At 39.6% G+C, this 24542-nt stretch overlaps 2 protein-coding genes, 1 non-coding gene and 1 pseudogene across 3 annotated transcripts; 2 read left to right on the top strand and 2 right to left on the bottom strand.

Annotated features, from left to right (window-relative positions):
- The first annotated feature begins 216 nt into the window (after nucleotides 1-216).
- On the top strand, nucleotides 217-6631 carry LOC113299429 (GATA transcription factor 24-like). Its single transcript, XM_026548446.1, has 8 exons — nucleotides 217-514; nucleotides 722-1095; nucleotides 2057-2143; nucleotides 2232-2365; nucleotides 4419-4535; nucleotides 5077-5182; nucleotides 5755-5832; nucleotides 6207-6631. Exons 2-8 carry the CDS (start codon nucleotides 766-768, stop codon nucleotides 6261-6263), a joined length of 909 nt encoding a protein of 302 aa, XP_026404231.1. The 5' UTR covers nucleotides 217-514; nucleotides 722-765; the 3' UTR covers nucleotides 6264-6631.
- Nucleotides 6632-6964: 333 nt separating this feature from the next.
- Nucleotides 6965-10494, top strand: LOC113299430 (annotated as a pseudogene).
- Nucleotides 10495-11092: 598 nt separating this feature from the next.
- Nucleotides 11093-12983, bottom strand: LOC113299431 (trafficking protein particle complex subunit 6B-like). The gene is made up of 4 exons (XM_026548447.1): nucleotides 12768-12983; nucleotides 12481-12598; nucleotides 12145-12382; nucleotides 11093-11327 (listed from the first exon to the last, which is right to left on the bottom strand). The coding sequence occupies exons 1-4, from the start codon at nucleotides 12917-12919 to the stop codon at nucleotides 11299-11301; spliced, it is 537 nt and encodes a 178-aa protein (XP_026404232.1). The 5' UTR covers nucleotides 12920-12983; the 3' UTR covers nucleotides 11093-11298.
- A 344-nt stretch (nucleotides 12984-13327) lies between these two features.
- On the bottom strand, nucleotides 13328-13399 carry TRNAG-UCC. The gene has a single exon. It is a non-coding gene; the product is annotated as a tRNA-Gly (tRNA).
- Between the last annotated feature and the right edge of the window lie 11143 nt (nucleotides 13400-24542).

A 24542-nucleotide genomic window follows, 5' to 3' on the forward strand; every position in this document is an offset into this window, starting at 1 on the left:
GATTTTGGTTGATTTAAGGTGAAAAGGGTAATCGAGTCAATTTACATCCCGTTAGGATATCTCCTAACCAACTAAAAGGACATTACTATCACAATGCCGCCCCTCTGATAAACCATGCCGCCCCTATAATAAGCTTGTTTAAAAAGGACAGTTCCGTAATAAAAAGAAAAAATCATGACCATTAATTTATCTTTAATTTCCATTATCGAGATCTGGATTGTCATAAATCTCCCTCTCCCTCTTCCTCTTCGTCCCTTGTTCTTCACACCAAAACCCTAATAATTTCTCCCCAAAATTTTCTTTCAGAACTCTAGAAATCTTCAAAAAGATTTTTCATTTTGATCAATACGATTAGACCCAGGTCAAAACCCTGAAATTTTTGGGAACTGTGATAGGTTCAATGCTCAAATCATTTCTGTGGAATTTCATTTTTTGGTTTAATTGCTTAATCTAGAATTCTCGGGTTTGGGAGTTATCGCTAGATCAAGGTTCTGGAGATTTGTACATCGAAAAGGTTTGATTTTGATGGAAATTTTCTCATTTTTTAATTTTGTATGAATTTTAGGATTTTTTCTCCTGATTAACTTGGTCAGAGACAGTCTTTGGGAAGAGAATAATTGGAGCTTTTCTAGGGGAAAAAATCATTTTTTGTGGGCAAAATGAATACTTAGGGTTTCATTTTGAAATATTGAATGATTAATTGTTGTTGTTTTGCTTGCAGATTAAGGAATAGAAGTACAGGTGCAAGTGTGAGTTGGATTAAAGATGCAACAACTTCCAGGGCAGATAAATGAAGTTCATATTACTGATGAATCACTGAGTGATTCACAATCTCTGCATCATGTTCATTACATGCAACAAAATCATGCTCATATAGTAAATCATGAGAACAATAATGGTAATGGTGGTAGTGTAATGGAAGAGGATGATGATGGTGCTGGAAGTGATGGTATGGAGGCAGAAGTTCCTACAGGGCATTTAGCTGATATGCATGGAACAACAATGACTCGTAATGGTATTGGTGGACATGGAAATCAGTTAACTCTATCGTTTCAGGGCGAAGTCTATGTCTTTGATTCTGTCTCCCCTGAAAAGGTGCAAACTTCTTTCTAAATTAATCTAGTTTAGTTACATAATATACATAAAGTTACACCACGTAGGAGTGTATACCAATTGTGGCATTACCATGTAAATGATTATTAAATTTTTGTGAATGGAGTCGCTCATTCACCCTAGATGTCTAGTAGGCCTAACTCATCCCCGAAAACGCCAATAAATATCAGAAAGTAGAAAGGTAATTAGGTGTGCACAGTGATGTTTTGAGTTCGAGGAAAACAGCTTGTCAGCCAACAATCAAACGGATGAGGCTACAAGGGTACTGTGCATACAGTATGACTTGGTTTACACCTAGTGAGAAAATATGAAGAAGCCTTAGGGATGGCATAAATGATCAATGAGTTTAATGATTATGCTTCGCCTGGAGTGGAAAAGGCATGATGGTTATGAAGTGCATTGTTATTTTTGGCTTTAGTAAAGATCCTAACAGTTGTACATGTTCACAACCCATTCAGAAGCGTTAGTTTGGATTTGTGAAGTATTGAGTACTTATGACATTATTGGGTTTTACAGCTATGCTACATTTAGATGCTGGTAATATTAAATAGACCCTCCCCTTCTATATTGTATTCATTGCTAGAGTAGGAAGATGGCTATTCGGAGGAAAGAGAAACTAATGCTGTGTATCATGTTGACATGCTTGATTTGTTCTTTTGTTTGTAAGTTACTGTCAGAATAATGATACAGGCATAGATTTTCGAGGTCGTTACTTGTTAGTAATTTACATTGCTAGGAATACATGTTAAAGTCAAAACTCCAAACTCTTTCAACCTTAAAGTTCGCAAGGAGCCAAGGGATTTAGATTCTGCTCTGCAAGTTGCTTGGTACCTTGTTTATTTCATACTGGTGATCATATACTTTTTGATGGATTGTTGTCTATTTTGTGTATAAGTCACTGAAAAAGGTTGGGCATATTTCTTGGTCTCATTGTATCTTCCAGGTCCAAGCTGTGCTTTTATTACTCGGGGGACGCGAAGTACCTACTACTGTCACGGCTATACCAACAGCTCCTCCTCATAATAATAGGGTATTCTTCTTATGATTATCTGTTTAAACACTTTGCTCCTTTTGTCCCTTCATATCTCTTTGCCTTACAAACTAAATCTATCTTCCAGGGGTTGAATGAAATTCCACCACGATTAAATGTTCCTCAGAGGATGGCTTCTTTGATAAGGTTTCGCGAAAAGAGAAAAGAGCGAAACTTCGATAAGAAAATTCGTTATACTGTTCGTAAAGAGGTTGCGTTAAGGTATGAGACACATGATTGTTGACTTCTTGGACCTGTTTTTGAGTGTGTCAGTTGTTTTGGGTGGTACCAATTCCTTTTACTTCTACTTCTTGCATTCGAATGTATGTTTATCGTCATTTAAATGCGCCCATATTCTTGCATGTGATAAGTCAAAGATAAACTATTTGCAGTTCTTTAGATTATGTTATGTTTCCCTGGAACACATTCTGGATTCTAAGACTTCGTTACATGGTTGGTTGTATTAATAACTTGGGGTACGAGGTGCTACTTTTTAAAGTTTTAGGTGAATTGAGTACATTTGCTTAACTGCGTAAGACTAGCTCTTATGGGCTTTCAACTTGGGAAGATGGAGGAAAACTGTGACCTAAACTCAAGTTTTTAAGTTGGTTCCCTACAAAGAGGGAACGAACTTTGGAATCCAAAGAAAAACGCGGAATGGTTTTCCGCTTGAGAAATTGTTTCCCACTTCTTTTTTCTCAATTTTTTTTTTGTATCTTTCAGGTCTTAGGTCTCACTTTTCCTTTATTTTTCCTTTATTTTTTATTCTTTCCAACGAGTAATCATTGTGTTACGTGACACACGAAATGATTCCGTGTTCTCAACAAGTAATGATTATGCGTTTTGAATTTTGGAACTGGTATCCACAAGACCTAGTCTCTTCCAAAATCTGACGTGATTTCTCTTGTGAATCTTGTGAATAAGGGCCATAATTCTCTTGGGGAGTCACCTCAGACTTTGGAAGACACTAGGTCTTATGGCTGTTAATACACTAATTGAAAACAAGAAAGCGCCTAATCGTTGCAAGCTAGTGATGCGTAACCATTGCAATACACTGTTTTGAGTGAAGCGCGTAATGGTTTCGCGTTGGATAGGATAAAATGTCCAAAAATATAGGAAAAGTGGGACCAAAATTAAAAAGATGTAATAAAAATCGAAAATATGGAAGAAAATTCTCGTATAGGTAATCGTTTCCTGTTGACTAGTGGGAAACCATTACGCGTTTTTCTTTGGATTCCAAAGTTTGTTCCCTCTTTGTAGGTAACCAACTTAGGAACTAGAGTTTTTCCCATCTTCCAAGTTGAATGGCCATAAGACCCTAGTCTAAGACCAGTCAAAGAGATGTCCATGCCTTTCTGTGTACTGGCAGAGTTTCTTTCTTAACTCCAGAAACCGTGTACGTGAGGCAGACAATTGTAAGAAAATAATTTTCCGCCTCTACCTTATGCTATGCAGTGTTTTAAAAAACGTTTTGAAGCACGCTTTTCAGCGCTTCACTAAATAAACGCTCCAATGCGTCCGCATTAATACTAGGTTATATTTTCTAGAGAAAAGAAAAGGAATATTCTGGCGAAAAAACAGGGATTTAAATCCCAGAAACAAGTCTCAACGTTTCCTTCTTAGGTTTTCTGGAGAAGAAACAGGGATTTAGGTTTTAGTATTAAAAAACCCTAAAAACTATTCAACTCTCTGCTAGCCAACTATTTGGAGACTCCAAAACCAAAGAACAGGTCAGTACGACATAGGCTTAGTTAGCTAGTTTTTTTATTTGTTCTGCTCCCTTTATCTGTTTATCATGGTGGATTATTATGTTACTGCATTCTGCATATGCTTAATAAACTTAAACTACTAGTTAGTTTATTTATTCCTTTTATCATGGATTATTAGATTGGTTTTTGGTTTTGTGTTAGTCAGTTTCACATAGATATCTATAAGTTTTTTTTTTTTTTTAATTTTGTGAAGTTACGCTTCAATAACGTTTTGAAGCTACGCTTTACTAACATAGATATCTATAAGTTTTTTTTTTTTTAATTTTGTGAAGCTACGCTTTACTAGGTTAGCGTATCGCTTTATGTTTACGTATTTTAAAACACTGATGCTATGTTGTATTGTCAACCATAGGAAATTGATCTGAGTTATGCCATTGCACTTAATTTTTTGCTACCAAAAACTGAACACTTGCAGCCTAAACTATATTGTTCCGTTCCATGGTTGATGCACTGTAATCTTGAAATTACATTACGATCTTGAAAAAAGTTATATTGCTATTTTGTAGGATGCAACGGCACAAAGGCCAGTTCACCTCTTCAAAGAACATTCAGGATGAATCTGGGTCAGCAATAACAACTTGGGATTCAGGTCGCTGGGGTGAAAACGGACAACAAGAGGCAACGTAAGATCATAATGTGCATCTCTTTGTTCTTTTTGTACTTACCTTGCGTCTTGATGTTCATCTGTTTCTGTTGATGCCCATGTTGCTTAGTTCTTTTCCTGTATCTGGGAGCATTAAAGATGTGTTGGATTTTTGGAAACTCGTTTTAGTGATAGTTTTAACTTAAAGAATGAACTCTGGGTATTTAAAACTCGCTTAAATCCATCTTGTTAATCTCTTTTAAGTTTCTGGTCACATTTTACAGCTATTAGATTCTGTCAATCTTGTTTTAGTGCTACTTAATCTTGTTTTAGTGATACTTATGAGTTATGACTTGATGAAAAATATTTACTGTTGACGAAAATTGTACATGTTATTCATGGTTTTGTCTAAAATAAACTACTAGATAGTAGTGTTAAGTAACTTGAGTCATATGCTCTTTTGTGAGCCATGGCATGCTTTGCATCTCCTAAAATAAATATTTTCCACCAGTCTTTGTTCTCATTTTACTGGATGTGTCTTTCTAGTTGATACATTTTGTTGGTTTTTTTTTTTCTTTCAGCTGCCGTCATTGTGGGACTTCTGGGAAACAAACTCCAATGATGCGTCGTGGACCTGAAGGACCGAGGACATTGTGCAATGCATGTGGACTGATGTGGGCAAATAAGGTAATTATTTAGCATCGTACTTTTGACGGTTGTGATACTCCAAAGCATTTGTTTTTACGCTAAGTTATGGTGCAGGAATGGTAAAAGAAGAAAGTTAGGTTTCAGAATGTAGAATGAAGGAGAGTTCTTAGTAGAAATTCAACTGAAATAAAACTCATTAATAATAGAAAAACTGCCTACAAATGAGTTTCCTAAACATATTTAGATTTCCTAGCTAAGAATCCTAAATAAGGATACCTTAAATCGTAGCCCTTAATCCTATAAGAAAGTCACATGATGCATAAACGACCAGATAACTCATCAAATGAATAAAGAAAAGATGGCCAATTATGCTCCTGCATCACTAAGGTCAGGATTTGCCTACACTGTTTCTATAATAGAACAATAGATGATTTGTTACTCTCTTTGCAGTCAACATGCACATGACCCAATTCTGATATCCAATATCCTGGAGTTGATGATATTACCTTTGCACATGTTTATCATCCTTGTAAGAAAAAAATGCAGTAGTTAATTTGTAGAGGTGCAACACAGTTTGACTATATTTCACCTGACTCCATTTTTACCTGCAGGGAACATTGAGGGACCTCACAAAGGCGGGGACGGGTTTGCCAGTGCAGAATACTCCTCCCTTAAATTCAACTGAGGAGGTCAGTACTGTAGTTCTGTAGTTGATAATACATGTGAACATAAGTTTCTGTAGTTTGCTGTATGTTGATGATATTTTCTAGATCTCCACGAAGTGCACAACTAGTTGCTTCTACCATACAGAATTAGGCATGAAGAAAGATATTCTAAACATTTAAACTTGAGATAGTTTGGTGATTCTTAATATCAAGTCTGATTCATAACTTGAGTTTTAGTATCATCCGACGTATTTTTAGAAATCATGAGGTTGAACTTTGGTTAAGATCGTTCTTACAAATAGCAGCCCCTTTACTGGTCCTTGTGTAGATACTGATGTTAACGATAATTTCCCCAAAATTTCCTCATCCTTTTCTTTATATGTTCTTTTTTCTTGCAGAACAAAGCTGCAGAGGTTCTTGAAACACCAGAAGCAAGTGGTAGTGAATCCTCGTGACCGCAATCTTGCTACCAAGTTCTCTTGCGAGTTTTATGTATATGAATCGGATGACAGGGGATATCTCATGTCAGCAGCCCCTTCTTAGATGATGATGATGAGTTCTTAGGGGGTTTCTCTCGTACATGTATTCTAACGTGACATTTCAGATCCCAGAAAAAAGAATTTTATATTTCTATTTCTTCTGCACCCTTGACTATGGCAGTGCCACTCGTATTTACACTTGATACAAGAAGAGAATGAACCTTTTTATAGAGTTTTAGTTTGATATCTTCACCACCTAAATGTCTTTCGAAGTATTCACTTGTATATTCTCTATGTTTCCAGCGGTTTCTTCTGAACATTTAGTGTATACTTTTACTGGTGCATCACTTGTGTTTGTATCTGAAGCCAAATGGGATTGTTTACTTGAAAAAATTCTCAAGCAGTGAGCCAATTTGTCGGTGTAATCCAATTCTCAAACTGGATTTTCCCAAACCGAGCCTCCCTCCCACAACATAAATTCGCAAGAAACACGAGCAAAACAGATATATCCGAAATTTGTTTTGCAAAGTCCGAAGTTGTAATTTATGTTGGGTTATGCGAAGTACTGGTTAAGTCATAACCCAAATTAAATTCTGCTCCACAATCCAGACCCATATCCATATCGTAAACCCATATATTTTTACTTGGTGATTTTAATTACACGGTTCAACCTAAAATTTCTGGACGCAACTAAAAATCCTAACTAAACCTTGGAGTAGGAGAAAATGGTGAAGTATATGAAATTGAAGGGAAGTAGACATTTCAGACAAAGGCTAGTGTTATCAACTCTTTCAGGAACTCCGATCTCAATTGATGAAATCAGAGCTGATGAAACATGGCCAGGTCTACGTTCTCATGAAATCAAATTACTTCGATTAATAGAGTTGATATCTGATGGCGGGGCTGTTGTAATCAATGAAACTGGTAACTAAAATTTATCTCCAACTTTTTTTTATTTGGATTCCGATTTTTGGTCTTGGATTAAATGAGGGTTTCTGAATTTTTTGGTCTGCAGGAACTAAACTAAAGTATACGCCAGGAGTAATAATATGTGGAAAGCGTTATGATGATGGGTTCGATTGTGGTCTTAGTAGATCAATTGGGTATTTCCTTGAGCCACTGGTTGTTCTTGGATTATTTGGAAAGAAGTCGCTTGAGATTAAGCTTAAAGGTTAGTGTTCTCTCTTTACTCTTGATTAATCCAATCTTGATCCTGCATAAAGGAGATATCAGTAGTTCCACTTCCTGTAGTATCTCCAATATCTAAGCATTGAGCAGGAAGTTACTAAGTTGACAGATTTTACTCAAAAACATTCGGTCTATCAGGACTTTAGCTTTGAAAAATCTTACTGCACTTGTCTTTCCACAAGAACCAAATTGTGATCGTGAATCTATATATGGCAGATTCCGAAACATAAAAGAGTTAAACCAACTAATGACCCACATCTTGGAACTGATATTATCACCCAATATTTGAACAGTGTTAACATTAACTCCTAGCCAAGTAGCTCAGAAATAAATGATCCGTACTTTCATCTTTGATATTATATAGACTGCAGTGTGTCTCAATATCATTTGTTCATACCTACCAAAGAGCTTACCCTCTATGAGGGACTTATAATCTAGATTTCACAGATGCTCCCAAGTTTCTTCAGGAACAAAATTATTGCCATTGCTGTTAGCAGGTCTGAAGTTACTAAGAGTGTTGTAAGCACTCTTGACAGAGCACTTGCCATTTCTGTCAGGAGCCCAATTGAGAGTACCAACACCTGCATTGGGGACAGTCATAGCACATTTATAGCTAACTGTTTCCAGCTAACTAGTAGGGTTTATTTGTCTTCTCTTTACCATTTCTGTTTCATTCTTATATTTTTTGGGTTCATAAACATCAATTTAAGAAACATTTTATGTCATATAGTTACACTCTAAGGGATTTGGTTTATGATATTGTTAATAATGTCATCTAATTACACTCTAAATGATTTTGTGTATGATAATGTTGGTGTCATCTAACTAATAATAATGATATACCTCTCCTCCGTGTTATACAATTTCATAGTTGTACTCGTCGTTCATACCTGCCATTCAAGTAGGTGTTGTGATAATCCGAGAGGCATGACTAGAGGTGTTGAGATACAGTAAAGGTTAAGCGCTTTCAAGTCCAGTATATTAATGTTAGACTGTAAGAATGCATTTCATTTGTTAGTGTTGTCCTGATGTGTAGAAGATGTTTTCATCAGGAATCACTAATGATTCGAAGGATCCAACTGTTGATACTTTCCGGTCGACTACATTGAATATTCTGAAACGCTTTGGGATTGATTCAGAAGGAGTGGATCTGAAAATAGTCAACCGTGGAGCTCCGCCATTGGGTGGTGGTGAAGTAATTTTGAAGGTTCCGATGGTTGAAAGTAGCTTATCAGTAAGTATCTTGTGTTATTATGAATAGAATAACAGGGAGCTTTTCGTACGTTATCATGCTGCTTATGATTGACTTGGTAGAGATGTTCTTTTATGTAGGCAGTTACTTCCCCTTATTTAATGATCTCGTTGGAAATCATGTAAAGACAATTCCTATTTGATATAGCTATTTGTGCAAGTATTTTACGATTAAGAAGTAACTGCCCCTTGTGCAGATCATGTATTAATCGACTATAACTATAGGATATCTGGATAGATGAAGGAATGGTTAAAAGAATCAGTGGAACAACTTTCTCCACCAGAGTGTCTTCTCAGTTTGAAAACACTATGATTCATGCTGCTCGTGGAATCTTCAATCGCCTACATCCTGATGTTCATATATTTACAGATCATAAAGCTGGAGATAAAGCTGGAAACTACGTACTTTTTTACACGAGTGTTTCCGTGCAGAAATATGTTTTTATATTTTACTAGAAACTAGCTGATATCTTTGTTCAAGAAATTGAAATTAAGTGTCACATGTTTCATTGGTTCTGTTGCAGATCTCCTGGCTTTGGTATTTCATTGGTCGCTGAGACCACATCAGGGTGCTTCATCTCTACTGATACTGCAGTTAGCTATGCAAGAGGGGAGGGCGATGAGGATGATGAGACGAAGGAGCTAATGCCACCTGAAGAGATTGGTGAGCAAGCTGCTTCTATGCTTCTAGGAGAGATTAAACAAGGAGGAGTGGTGGACTCAACACATCAGGTTTGTGATCAGAGCTGTATCTTTTCCATTACAGTGTTTGATATTATGATTTCGTAACCTTATCAACACATTAACTTTTTGATAAGATGACCTAATTATAACCTACATAAAATCCTAAACAGTCCCATGCGTCTGCAATGACTCATTTTCTGCAGAATTCCTATTTCTTTTATAAATATGATGATACCGAGCTTGATTAGGAAGGCCAGTACTATGATGTTGTTTGTCACCTGAATTGTGGAAAATTGAACATCTGAGCACCTAAGTTGGATTACGTCATTTCAATGACAAAATATAGTTGTTGTATATATGTTGGTGCGATGCATATTTTGCTGTATGGATTGGCTAGATATCGTGAAAAGCGGTAATTAGGTTAACTGTTGAGGAATTCTCTTTCTTTTTTGTAACGCATCATTTTTTGTTTTCTATTCCGATCAGTCCATGATTGTCATTTTATTTATGTGGGTTTGATTTTAAGTAGGTCTTAAATCACATACTGAAAGCCTATGTATGTGCTATATGGGGTATGATTGGTGAGAATTATTGCAAAACGTATGTGCTATATGGGGTATGCGATAATTGTTATGAACTTTATACATCTGCCAATATACTACTCTTTTTTTTAGTTAATGATATCTTCTCCAACTGTCTGCATAGAATTAACTACTGATTATGTTAAATCACAGGGTTTGTTATTCCTTCTTTGCGCTTTATGCCCGCAAGATGTTTCAAAGGTTCGTGTAGGAAAGCTCTCACCTTATGACATATCAGAGATTTCCTCGGTGTCAAATTTGTTATTACGCCTGATCCATCAACAGAAACTGTCATACTAAAGTGCGTGGGTTGTGGTTTGAAGAATCTCTCAAGAAAGTTCTCCTAATACCAACTATACTATAGTCAGGGTTGATTTCGTAATGTAAAACTGTCTCCATAGGCTCACAACAATTTAATGTACACGCTATATGAAATACTTGGAGGTGGGCAATTCTATTAGCTTGTTGGTTCAAATTTCATTATGTTATGTTCATCCTCTTCAGTCTATTGTTTGGCCTGTAAAGAAACAACCCAAAATCCGCCTGACGACCCAAAATTCACCCTGTAGCATCAAATTTACTCATGAAAATCTCATTTGTCATTACATATGAAGTTTTCACCTGTCATGACCCAAAACTGGTAATCCTGATCTAACTATGTTTCGTAATCCTAAATCGTTATCGTGACCAAACTCTATCTGGTGACTACTGTAACCCAAAATTTGTCAATCCCTGCTAACTGTTTCTCCATTCCACGGACATGGTCTTTGAAACTTCATTCTTATCCTCCACTCTTGTATTCTCACATGCCAATTCCTTGATCTTCCCATCTAATGGAACACATTTGTTCTGTTAAAATAAACGGCTTCGCTGTCCTTGTAGAAGACCCCAATGACTTAAGAAGGTCAAATGCTAAGGTCAGGCAAGGCAAGATAGTGAGGATTAGGAAGGTGAATGAGAATGTTAACAAGCACTTGGCATACCATAGCAAAACAGTAACAGTTGCATATGCTGTAATTTGGTTCATTTACTTGTTCTGCCAGTCCAAATATTTGGTTGTTTTTGCTACAAATTTAACAGACAAGGCAATAAAAGATGAACTGAGGAAGCAAAAATAGCGCAATAAAGAATATGCATTGTAGACAGATCTTGCTCTGGAACAGCAAGAACCAAACAATAATTTTGACACTGGGTCACTGAAATAGGTACAAAAACGTTTTTAAGCATCAAATGCCCCTTCAAACCACAAGTAGCAAACAACATAGACTCACATTTTATAATATTTTCTACTTTTAAAGGAGCACTCGCTACACCTTTATACGGATGACAAATGAACCTGCAAAAATAAATAAAAAAATTAAGAACTAAAAGGAAAACATATTGTAGCATGTTAGCCACACTTTGACATAAATGGACATTCTAAACAGGGAAATGGGATATGCATCAAATGCCCAAATAATAGACATATTTAACTGGTGAACAGTACCTGCAGGATCCTACAGAAGGGATGGAATTGTTGGCCCTATAATACCTTGGGTGTATCCTCCTAACCTAACCACTTCAGTCATTGGTATGTTTGCACATTTTAAGATTCAAAAAGTCCCACCCTGATGCCCCATCAGTCTGAAACATATATAAATTATGAATACTGATAAGGTGCAGGTGCAGGTGCAGGTGAATGTAACTGGTTGAGTCTCTATGTTATCAACTAATAAGGTGTAGATGAGCCTAATAAACAACTACTGCTTGGATACCCAATAGAGGGAACATGAGATACGTATCATTGTCCTGCAGTGTTGATCAATTAAAAAATTGAAAAAATCATTCCGAGTTCTATGCTTCTAACCTAAAATTAGCTTGGATAATTCATCAAATCCTCTAGCTAGGTGTAAGAAAGAACTAAACGTGTAGCTCCAATGCAAGTCATATAAACTACACATCTAACGAGTGACCAGTACTGGCAGGATCTTACATCGTGAGAAGCATGGGGATAGTTGGTGCTCTTACTTCCTAGATGTATTCTCCTAGACGGACTACATTACTATGTTCGCACATAATAAGATTATAAAAGCTCCTACTAACCTGATGCCCCCATAATCTGAAACAAATATAATTTACAAAAGAATAACGAGACCAGGAAACCATTAACTCACATGCAGGAAGATTAGACATGTCTGCAGAAACTGCACAAGGAATTCCCAAATTCGAAAGCGCTCCCCTTATCAACCCACATGGAAAGTAGAGATGCATACTCGTAGCTTGTTCTGCCTTACTCTCAGTTGTGCCCACGGAAGAAGGATCTTGAGAAGAATCCGTAACGATTACGGGCACAGGATCAATCGACATGCGCGTGAGCCACCTAAACCTATTATCTTGCAACACAAAAGTACCCTGCAGCAGACAAAAACAATCCCAGACATAAAACAAACCATCCATCCAAAAACCCTAACATTGTACTACTACTAGTAGAAGTAGTTTTACACACATACTCTATGATTGGTCTTCAAGTTGTCGATCTGTTTCTTGAAAAGCTCAGACCAGAAATCCTTACATATAAACTTGATTGCATCTAAATGATCAGTGAATCTAGGTCTTTCCATGGTATACCTGGCTACAACCAAGTCAACACAATTCATAAGAAACTATCTAATTCATAGTTTTGGAACTTAATCAAGTGATCAGACAAATCCAGAATTAATCAAAATGTCAAACCAATTTCGATTGCGCAAAAGGAAATAGAGATCTATACGGAAATGAAGAGAGAAAGAAGAAGAACCTTTCAGAGAGCTGGTGACCAACTTGGTAACCAATAGCTTCGATTCTACGAGCAGCGAGTTCAGGTTTATTAGCATAGAAACGATTGCAGTAAGCAGATACCATCTCCATCATTACGCTCTCGACACAACTCTCTGCTACTTCCTTCACCATTTTTCTCAAATTCCTTCAGGTTTCTTTCTTTCGCAGATCGAGAGATCCTTTTATTCCTTTCCGCTGATATCAGACTGGAAAAAAAACTGGACTGATTACTCTAAATGACGTAATTACCCTTCTCAGAATATACAAACCATTCATTTCCGGTCTAAGTTTTTCTTGTTGGACCAAGACGTTTAAACTCGGCTAATAGGGGGTGCCAAATTGCAGCCTTGAAACTCATAGGGAGTTTGGAATTGCTCAGATGCACGCTGCCATGGTTTAAAACTATTCAGCTGAGTTGCTAAAACCTATAACATATGTGGGGTTTGCAACTACTCCTTCAAAACACCAAGGCGCAGTCTTTAAAACACAGGAGAGCATTTTAGCTCCTTTAGGAAGGGCCAAAGAAAAAGGAAAAAAAAATGCGTCTGCCGGGAGTCGAACCCGGGTCTATTGCTTGGAAGGCAATTATCCTAACCGTTGGACTACAAACGCTGCTTGAAGAGGCTGTAATGAGTTCCAACTAAACTCGTCTGAATTTCATTTATCTAATTCTAACAAGAAAAAACCATGTGTGTAATGCAATCTCAGCGTAGCAGCTACCGAAACTGACCAAAACAGGAGGAGCTATCTAAAACCACAAGAACAAGTATTGGATGCTCATTTATTCCGAAGAGTCCTGGCTTGCTATTATAATCTTCAACTGCACCACAACCCAAACAAGCAACTCTCCATTTGCCATCCTGTAAGCTGAGAAATCAATTTCCCTGTAAACGTGCCCAAACTGTATATGTGACAGGATTTTCAAAATGCTGACATCTGGCAGCCACCACCCACAAGACATCATTTTTACAGAAGCTCTACAAAGCACAGAGGATTTTATGGGACTGATAGCCTCTTGAGCAAGCCCATGCCAGTGCATTTAACACAGCCAGTCTCAGCAACATAATTTCATGTATCCCCAGTCCCGGAGAATAGAATGTACTAAACAAATCTTGCACCAGCGATGCCAGGATACCACACGAGAAGCCTCATCACAGCATAACAGCATTCAAGTAAGAGTGATGTGTAACTATATAAGTAATAAAGACTCGTTTACATTTGGGGTAACCAACTTGATCTAGAAGACATACATACAACATGTCACTTGAAGCATAAGCACTAGACCTTTGGTTTTCCGAAGAGGCCAAACAAAAGCGAGTCAAGGGTCGTGAAAGGTTAAATCCTAAATGATACTATGCAGAACTATCAAATTCATAATAAGTAACCATGTCACCACAATGAAGACCACTGAGTCAGATAACAGAAAAATGTCTAGGTGAAGGAGAAAATGATCGCGAGACTCAAACTCAACCACCAAGAAAAAATTACCTACCTAGATTGTTCTGGCTCACTAGTGGGTTATCCTCTCTAAACTCTGGAGCAATATTTTCTCAAATTGTTCAGATTATGATTTATGTCATGGTGTAATGTTTACAGCTAACAATAACAAAGTTGTTTTTTGCAGATGTATAGAGGGAGCAACATTTCAGCCGAATCTATAAATATCGGCAGAAGATATCCTGAGTGGTTCTGTGAAAATTATCGAATTTATGAACAACTAAAAAAAAGCAACCATGTTCAAGCATTGGAAACTACATGAGCCATCTGTAACAAGTCAAACTGAGTTGTATTCGGAATCTCAAGATGCAACATCAAGCAGCAAAAGAAAGATACCTAAAAAACAAGTAAACCTACAAATAGCTCACATAAACATTCTCTTATAAATTGAAAAAAGATTACACCATTATAATAAAATCAAAATGTATTCATTAAGCTGAGAATTTCATTGAAAAAAAAACAGAGACTCTATATTGTATGAATTCCGCCAAAGTAAATTCTGTTATTACACTGCGAAAAATTGAAAGATCTCAGAATCATAAAAAGCCCTAAAATCTCAGATTAACAAAAAAAAAAAAAAAAAAAACTAAAAAAAAAACCCTAAAAAAAAATAATCTTTCAGACCTGATTGAAATCGAATCATCCAATTCACTTGCCGGCAGGAGCTGGAGTTCCAAGCAAACTAGCATTCTGCAACTCAAGTTCAGTGATCTGTTGATCACGATCATATGCTATGAAAAAAGGAACAGCGAGAATCAAGAAAGTCGTTCCGAGAATCCAAGCTGCTTTACCAGTACTCTTAGCGATTCTTTTAGTAACATAAGCTGTATTGGATGCGGCTTTTTTCCCATGGTAAACTACTGTTGATTGAGATACCCTAGCTAAGATTCCTTCGTCGTTGCCGCTTGTTATAGCTGCTTTCCTGCTTTGAGATGCCATCGTTGTTGGGGAGAGGATAGAAATTTCGGGCGAGAGACAGAGAGATGTGTTTTGGAGGAAGAGAAACCCTAGAAAATAAGAACCAAGAATCCTAAAATGAAATTACTACGGGTTCGTTTGTTTGGTTATTATCCCATTTGCTCGTGACATTTATCTTGAGCTAGTGCGGCTTGGCGGCCGAACTGGACATTGGGTATGGGGATGGCTTGATCCATTTTGGGCTGGCTTAAGTGTAAAATTAACACACATAATATGATCCAACTCAAATTAGGCTGTAAAATAAATGGTTTTTTGGTTTGCTGGGGCTGGCTTAAGCTAGCCCTAGTCATCATGTAGTTCCGCCCTTGCGGCTTGTCTTGGGTGAGTATGGTCCGAATATGGTCCGGTTTTTGTCTCATCCACATCCGATCATAGAAAAAACTAACTTTGAGAGAGAGCATAACCAGCCAGATTACGAGCGTCTCTTTATATCATCTCTAAGTTTCCGGATCTTCCATGGCGGGTTTCTTGTCTTCCCATTTAAACAATTGACTGCTATTTCACTGTCGCCTTCAATTATTACGAAATTTAGTGCCATGGTAGTTGCTAGTCAGCTGCTAGTAAAAACCCATCCCCACTTTTAATCCACCCCTGCTAAACCACCGTATTGTGGCGGGCCCACCCAGTTGTTTCTTGCCGAACACACCGCAGGTTCCTGACCCGCCGTGAGTGTAGACTTTTTGCATCTGATCTAATATTTGGTTGTTTGAATGCGAATGTTCCAATGGATTTTTCTTCTGATTAATATTTAAAATATATTTCTTTAGTTTTTGGAAAAGGGCCACTTTCATTTCTAATTTTTGTATATAAAAGAGGTGCTTTCTTTATGATAGGGTAAACTTCCAAAATTACTATTTCCACTAAAGTTTCATTTCTTTTCCGTACTCGGACATTCGGTTATATTCTTTTACATTCGCTTCTCATTTCATTTTCCACCGATCCACCCCACCCCACCATCATGTTAATCTTCTTTTATATCTAAACTTCTCATTTCATTTTCTTCCACAAAATCATCCCACCACCACTAATCCAGACCCACCCTCACCATTTTTGGTAGAGCCTCTTCATTAAAGAAGATGAGATTTTTTTTTTATTTTTACTTGTTTTTAAGGATGGATTTAATATGTTCTTCTATATTCAACTAGATTCCTGTTAACAGTCTTAGTTCATGAATCTATTGTTTTGTAAAACTTAAGGATTTGTTTAGTCCTAAATTTTTGTTGGATTTGCTCATTTTTAAGGTTGGGTTTTCCAAGATCTTTAGGTTCAATCAATTAGTTTATGATTTTTTAAGGGTTCTAATAAGAATATTCATGTAAAATTGGGATTTATAGTAGTAACTTTGAGTTGAAATTTGTGTTTAGTCCTAAATTTTTTGTTGGATTTGCTCATTTTTAAGGTTGGGTTTTCTAAGATCTTTAGATTCAATCAATTAGTTTATGATTTTTTTAAATACTGTCACTATCACCAAAGAATGGGACACACCCAACAGAAAAATGCTTTGTCATCCAGAGCATATTCGAACGTAAACGTGCATATAGGGAACTCAAGGCAACAAAACAAATAATCGAGCATGACCCTTTTCCTCGTCATTGATTCGAGAAAAGAGGGAGAATGGAGAAGGCGGATAATAAGATGTCAAGTTGTGGACGAATCTTTTCTTTTACATGGTAAGAAATTCTCCTTTTCGAAATTTGCGGGCAGGCATCCAAAAAGGTCTCGGGTACGCCAAAGGCGCCCAATCGACTGACAAATTCACAAAAGGTCTCGGGTATGCCAAAGGCGCTCGATTGACTGACAAATTTACAAAAGGTCTCGGATACGCCAAAGGCGCCCGATTGACTGGCAAATTTACAAAAGGTCTCGGGAATGCCAAAGACGCTCGATTGACTGACAAATTTACAAAAGGTCTCGGATACGCCAAAGGCGCCCGATTGACTGAATTTACAAAAGGTCTTGGGTACGCCAAAGGCGCCCAATCGACTGATAAATTCACAAAAGGTCTCGGGTATGCCAAAGACGCCCGATTGACTGACAAATTTACAAAAGGTCTCGGATGCGCCAAAGTCGCCCGATTGACTGACAAATTTACAAAAGGTCTTGGGTACGTCAAAGACGCCCAATCGACTGACAAATTCACAAAAGGACTCAGGTATGCTAAAGGCGCCCGATTGACTGACAAATTTACAAAAGGTCTCGGATGCGCCAAAGGAGCCCGGTTAACTGACAAATCTACAAAAGGTCTTGGGTACGCCAAAGGCCCCCAATCGACTGACAAATTCACAAAAGGTCTCGGGTATGCCAAAGGCGCCCGATTGACTGACAAATTTACAGAAGGTCTCGGATACGCCAAAGGCGCCCGATTGACTGACAAGTTTACAAAAGGTCTTGGGTACGCCAAAGGAGCCCAATCGACGGACAAAATTCACAAAAGGTCTCGGGTATGCCAAAGGCGGCCGATTGACTGACAAATTTACAAAAGGTCTCGGATACGCCAAAGACACCTGATTGACTGACAAATTCACAAAAAGTCTCAGGTATGCCGAAGGCGCCCAATCGACTAATAAATTTACAAAAGGTCCCAAGTATGCCAAGGGAGCCCAATCAACTGACATTCAAGAAAAGTCTCAGGAATGCCAAGGGCGCTTGGTTGACCAACATGCAAAAGATCCCAGGAATGCTGGAGGCACCTGCTGAACAAACAAACTTACAAAGCCGAAGGCACTTACACGACGAAGCGGGCTCGCGTCCACCAACCAGCACCACTCCGAAAAAGAAAAAGGGGGGAGGGGGGGGGGGGGGGGGGGGCAGTAGGCGAGTTTACTAACTCCTGCTCCTCCCACCACCCCCTTCGAAAAAAAAAAGAGAAAGAAAGAGGGGGAATGAGAGCGTTTTACTAACGATTCCTTCCTCCCACCCCCTTCCAAAAAAATAAGAAAAAGAGAAAGAAATGGGAGGAACGAGCGCGTTTTACTAGCGATTCCTTCCTCCCACCGCTTCTATAAAAAGGGTGGGGGAGGGAGTAGCCGCCCAGCAAACAACATACTTGAGAAAAAATAATAATAGTAAAAACAAAGCTCTTTTGGCCATCTTTCGACCCTATAAGAGATATTCCAGGTGTATTTCCTCTTGACATTGATAAGCAACATGTGGGTGTCAAATTGCTTGGAGGGTCGGTCAGCATGGACAACCAATATTGAAGTGACATGGTTTCAGGTAGAGTTGACAAAACTATACTTCTCATGAACAAAGTGCGGCAACTACAAGACCCACAGTGTGAATTATTGTTATTACGTAATTGTTCTGGAGTTTCAAAACTTTACTTTACTCTTCGCACAACAAGTCCTACTGCTATACAGTTTTTTATAGCCCAGTTTGATGACAACTTAATGCAATTTTTACGTCAGATAATGGTTGGAGATGGTGCAGGTTTTGGTTTAGTTCAACAGCGCCTGGATACGCTACATATGAAAGATGGTGGTTTAGGTGTGTATACTATGGCTGATACAGGTAAGTATTGCTTTCTTGCCTCTTGTGCTCAGACTCAATACTTGCAAAATAAGATTTTGAACCTTCCATCTGTATCCGAACCAAGTCCTAGATATGAGCAAGCTTTGCAGATTTTCACACAGGCTTGTGGTGTCTCAGCGTCCTCCTTCAACATCATAGATGCTTCCCCCCTTTATATAAAAAATCTGGCAGTTCTATACTTTGGTGCTGTTAAGGAAGCTATCCCAACCAACTTTTCTCTTACAGATCGTGAGTCTCACCTATGGCAGTGTAATATGACTGAGCATGCAATGGATTTTTTAAAAGCTATCCCCATAAATGGTTTAAATCAGGCAGTTGGGCGTAGGCAATTCAGTTCAGTCATGCAGTATCGCTTCGGAGTACCCTTGTTTGTTGAAGGCAACAAGTGTTCATGCTGTGGCAAGTCTATGGACATATTTGGTGACCATGCATTGCATTGTGCTAGTGATCTCAGTCCCAAGTTTCGTCATGATATGCTCAGAGATGTTGTCGCAGATATTTGTTACAAGGGGGGTGTTGTTGCAAGAAAATAAGTATCTTTAGGTTTCTTATCAAATAATATTAATGGTAAGGAAGCGAAGCCTGCTGATGTTCTTGTATACAACTGGGAAGATGGGAAGGACGTTTGTTTTGATATCACGGTTGTATGTCCTTTTACGAGTGCCAGAACTCGCAACTACACACCGGGCTATGCTATCTCTTCCGCAGTTTCTCGTAAGTGTAACAAATATTTAGACAAGTGTTTGTCACATGGCTACGGGTTCAATGTTTTGGCTTTTACTACATTTGGTGAGCTTGGAGAAGATGCTATCATATTCATGAAAAGATTGAGAAATTGCTTTATTCATCACGATGCTAACTATAAAGTTGGTTGCTCTTTGTTTCATAGAATATGCATTACTATTCAAAAAGGTGTGAGTACCCAGCTTGTCGCTCGGATACCTTCTACCGACGTGTATTGATTCCTTTGTTTTTTTATAAAATTAATATTATTAAAAAAAAGGTAAAAACAACAACAATAATAATAAACATACAATAATGGTAATAATAAAGAGAAAGAAAAAAAATAAGGATGAGAGCATTTTCTCGGATCCACGCACCTCCCAATAACAAGAGAACTATGCATAACCAAAGAAGTTAAGAATAATGAAAATACCAGTAACAGAAAGAGTTAATCGAACACCACGAAGCACCCAACAATCCAAAAAACAAAAAAAAAAAAACAAACACAACACCTGAAATGCAAGTTCAACGAAAGAAAATGAAAGAAAAGCAAACAAGAGGACAAACCGCCTCAAGCAAATTAGAGCCTATCTGGCTCCTGATGTTTCTTCTCAAGATCAGCTCGAACTGTCGCTTCGGCGACCTCAGCACGTAACACCTAGTCATTAGCTAATCCGATATCAGCTAGTAGTAGATTCAGCACCACCTTCTTGCTAGAAGTTGTCTCCGAACGCTTCTTCAGCTCCTCCTCCAACTGAGAGATTTGGCCCGTAAGACGGCTACGAGGATCATTACGGTACTTCACCTTCGCCAACAACTCCTTCAGCCACACTATCGGGTAATTAACATTGAGTGCATATTGGACAGCAGCCTCCCAACCACGCAACGTCTCCGCGTCAACATGATCATCCCCTAAGTGCGTAAGTCGGTCCGCGATCTCCAAAAGATTTTTAGTCATATAGCACAAAATAGGAACGACCAAAAGGCCCTCTTTCGCCATGTGACCACCGCCGTGCTCGACGATATCCCTATAAGCGGAAGCAAAGACAGTTGGAACCCAAAATCCATGAACGAGGGTGTGGGTAATAGGGTCCACTCCATCCTCGACGACGCTCACCACAAGAGGGAAACGAAAACGCGCGTCTTCAGAGTCTCCTGTTACAACATGGTTGGTTGGTATATCAGAAGTAGGAATATCCGTATGTTTCTCTAAAGGAACAGACGATCCGCTTCCATCCATCCGGACGCGCTTAGAGGAACCGTCGCCACTAGGGACCACGCGCGTTGTGCCGTCTATGTCGGGCTTCGCGGTTTCCTTACGCTTCTTACCCATATCCTGGCGCCAACAATGATATGTCAACAGAAGGAAGGGATAACATATTGGCACAAGCAAAAAGAAAATAAAAGGGACTAACCTCAGGAATCGACGAGCCTAGCGGAGTATCAGTGACTTTAGGGCGAGATGCAGAGGAACTAGAAGAGGACTCAGAGTCACTAGTGGAGCCTGACAAATGAGAAATGAGCACCATTGTAAAAACAACTTAGATTTATAAAAAAAAGGGGAGGGGAGAAAGGCAAAGAGAGAGGAATAACAAGAACAAAGACACGTATTAAATAGGGATTTACCTGCAGGATTATTAACGGTTAATGCCACGTGGGATGAGGACCCACCAAAAACTGACCGTCTAGACCCAATATGGCTCATTGATTGCAGAACGACACTGGGAGACACCGGAAGTTCGCCCCTGCCACGAACGGTTTCAGACCTAAGAGGGTGAACTGACGATATACGAAGGCGCGGTGATACCCAACCAGCCCCCGTGGGGAGGCTAACCCTTAGATCCCTCAACTGATCCACAAATGAAGCAGTTGGGCTGCTACCTGCACCTCCATGAGGCTGTGACGCGCTCCTCCGATGGCTCGGTTGGGGCTGCAAAGATGAGATATTAGCGGAAGAACAAGGACGCGGAGCAGATGATTGATTCGCCTCTCGCCTGGCCTTCTTCTTTAGACTCCTCTCAGTCCAATCACACTCGGGCATGTTCAAGTACTCTTTTATCACATAAGAAGGGGGCTTCCACCCTAGGCGACTGGAAGGAGGAGCCTCCTGAGAAAGTGATCCCCGCCAACCATTTTGTCAAAATAAAGGGAGAGACGTAATAATAGATAACAGAAACGCAAGAAAAAAAGAGAAAAAGAAGACAACAAGTACTTGTGATAATAAAGGACTAACAGACGATCTCACATCTATTCGCGGAGGCTTACGATCAGAAAATGCTCCTTTCTTCGGCTTTGCAGGCTCATGACCCCCGGGAGGATCCCAAGAAGTCACCACGGGTACCGAACGATCTTTATTATCCGGAACGAGGCGGGGCTCGGCGGCTACAGGATCATCAAGTTTGATCCGGCCAGACGCATTAAGTTCTCGAAGATCTTGAACGGTCAAGTCACGAGGAGGAGACGACTCGTGCCAAAGAAAATTCAAAGCGCGACGCCGTAAGAAATCATGGTAATCGCGGGCCCTTTCAGTAACCGCTAAGGGCCGAATGGAGATGGGATGCTTAGACGAAAAATTAATTCCTCGGTCGGAAAAGAGAGTCACCCCCTTAAAAACGATCAAAGTTGGAAACGACGTCCTCAATGTTGGAGTTTTCTGGAGGGGGAAACCTATGAGGGACCCCTTGGTCGAATCCAACTTGCCGAGCTGCACGATCAGGATTGTAAGACATGGCGATGAATTTACCAGCATAGAACCCAGGAAGATAACCGGGCAATGCAGCCATCGCCGAATCAAAATCCGCCTCTGACAAGAGCTTTGTTGAATCCATTTCCGCATCAAAAGGTGCAACAAAATCATAATGCGTTGGACCCGATCGACCGTCTTGATAGAGAAATGGTTCAAAATCCTTAGCCACGTCCAAGTGCTTACTAAGATTGCCCTTGGGTATTTTCCCCTTCAAGTTCCAAAGAGCCATCCGCGGGTAACCATAAACAACAGGAAGTCTTTTAACCGAGCCATCGTCCTGCTTAACGTCCTCCTCGCAATGAATTGCAAGTTCATTAGGTCCATGCGCGCATGGGGGAACATGTTACCAATACCACGTCTTCATGAAAGAAGCCGGGATATATGTCTCGATTTTGTGAGATGAACATACTGTCTGAAGATCCCAACAGAATAGATCAAGATGACGGTACAAGCCGCCTAAGAACACCGGCGCAAGCGGGAAAGAGACACCGCGAGACAACAACACCTCCATCGGCACGATCTCACCCTTAATGGTATCATGAGGACTGTATTCGAATACATCGTGACAAAGCCAAAACAAGATAAAGGCAGCTAACTCCGCGCGCGGGTTCTTCTCTTTACGCTTAGGGGGGAGCACTTTCCCATCAACTATCTGAGGAGCCCAATATTTTAGCAAGAGGGGAAAAGAATCACGGCGATTTATTTTAACAACCCATTCAGAATCGGCCTCTGTTGGAGCTGACGAGCCAAGAATCGCTTCATAAGCACATATGGAGCTAGCTAGTAATCGATCGTCCGTTGAGCGCGCAGGAGGAACTTTCTTGTCTTCCACCCACTTGGTTTTCCCCTTCCCAGCGGATGTATATGCCCCCTTTTTACCCAAATTAGCATCCCCCTTGCATTAGTTTCGCTTCGATGGCACCAGGTTCTTCCGTACTAGTTCACGACGGAAATCATCTTTACTCTTCAACAAATAAGTACACAACTCTTTATCCTCATCATCCAGCGCCCCGTAGACGACCGCCTCATCATATGAATGACTGTAGTGAATCGGTAGCGTTGTAAGGGAGACTACATCTTCTAAGACGACGGTTGCTTCTCCCCACGCTGTAAAAAGGATATGAACGGGAGGAGCCCAACGACGGAAAAGCCGCGTTATATCAGGAATGCACCTATTCACTTCCCGCTTAAGGGACGAGTTTATAGCTTCGTCAATACCCGCCTTCCGAAGGGCAGCAACGTGGTTAGGGTTGGAGCGTATGTGAGACCCCCAATGTGGCCACACCGGATGAGTCTTTGATTTGGACCGAATATCGATAGAAGGAAGATTGTAGTCGCCACGATGTATGCCAATCCGAGGTACTGTTTTGAACGCAAAAGCGTCTATGGTCTCCGACTCGGTTCGTATGAGCCATCCAGGAGCGGAAGGATAAGGCAGCACGGGAGGATTTAGAAGGAGGGAAACTAGGATATCCTCAAGAGGGAAAACACGCTTACCTCCACGGAGCTCCCTTAATCTCAGTGCGCGCTTCAAAGCAGGCCCACTTGTAAATTTCCTGATTGTATATGATCTACCGTCCGCTGGCGCGGGTAAGATAATTTCATCCTGCTCGGAATACTCGGTCTCTTTGGAACCCTCGTTCATGGACTCTTCGGATTCGCTAGACCCTTCAGACGAAGAACTACTGGCTGAACTGCTAGACATGGCGAACGTATGGGTACGTTTGAAAGAAAGGGAGAAGGAGAAAGATAAAGGGGGAAACAAATTGACAACTATATATATAGAGAACTCTAGGGATTGAACGTGGCAGTTATGCACAGGGGATAGTAACTGTCAGAAACCGAAAAGAAAAAGGAAAGTTTGCACGATGGGAAGTCAAATATCGCCCACAATCATAGACCCAACAAAAGGAAGAGAACCACCACGTTAACGGACCATGAAGGGAGGCGCTCGAAAAAGAATTTTTGACTATTGGATCATCTGATAATTGACCCAATAGTCAGGGGACTAATGTTGATACCTGAAAAAATACCCCTTAACAGGTTTGGGATACCCCTAAGAATAGGAATGAGTTTGGCATAAGGTATTGGGACTTGGGGACTAAACCCAAGCCCAAATAGAAAATACCCATGAGGAAGGAAGGACAAAGAAAGGATTAATAAAGAAGAAGAAGGTTATATTAAGGAATGATATTAGAAGTAATTAAGGAGGTTTATGACGTGTGTCATGATGTCATAAAAGGAGGGACTTTTGAAAAAGTCTATATAAGGAAGGAAAAG

Source organism: Papaver somniferum, chromosome 7 (assembly GCF_003573695.1).
Source record: "Papaver somniferum cultivar HN1 chromosome 7, ASM357369v1, whole genome shotgun sequence".
In the NCBI taxonomy this organism is placed as follows: domain Eukaryota; kingdom Viridiplantae; phylum Streptophyta; class Magnoliopsida; order Ranunculales; family Papaveraceae; genus Papaver; species Papaver somniferum.

Bases quoted from the DNA above. Each gene is read 5' to 3' on its own strand.
- LOC113299431 (XM_026548447.1), bottom strand. From the start codon at position 12,919: ATGGTGAAGGAAGTAGCAGAGAGTTGTGTCGAGAGCGTAATGATGGAG. The intron at 12,599-12,767 runs GTTCTTCTTCTT...GGTTGTAGCCAG, and splicing joins GGTCACCAGCTCTCTGAAAG to GTATACCATGGAAAGACCTA. The intron at 11,328-12,144 runs GTGAGTTAATGG...TTATTTTTGCAG, and splicing joins CATGTCTAATCTTCCTGCAT to GTTCATTTGTCATCCGTATA.
- LOC113299429 (XM_026548446.1), top strand. From the start codon at position 766: ATGCAACAACTTCCAGGGCAGATAAATGAAGTTCATATTACTGATGAA. The intron at 2,144-2,231 runs GTATTCTTCTTA...TCTATCTTCCAG, and splicing joins CTCCTCCTCATAATAATAGG to GGGTTGAATGAAATTCCACC. The intron at 5,183-5,754 runs GTAATTATTTAG...TTTTACCTGCAG, and splicing joins GACTGATGTGGGCAAATAAG to GGAACATTGAGGGACCTCAC.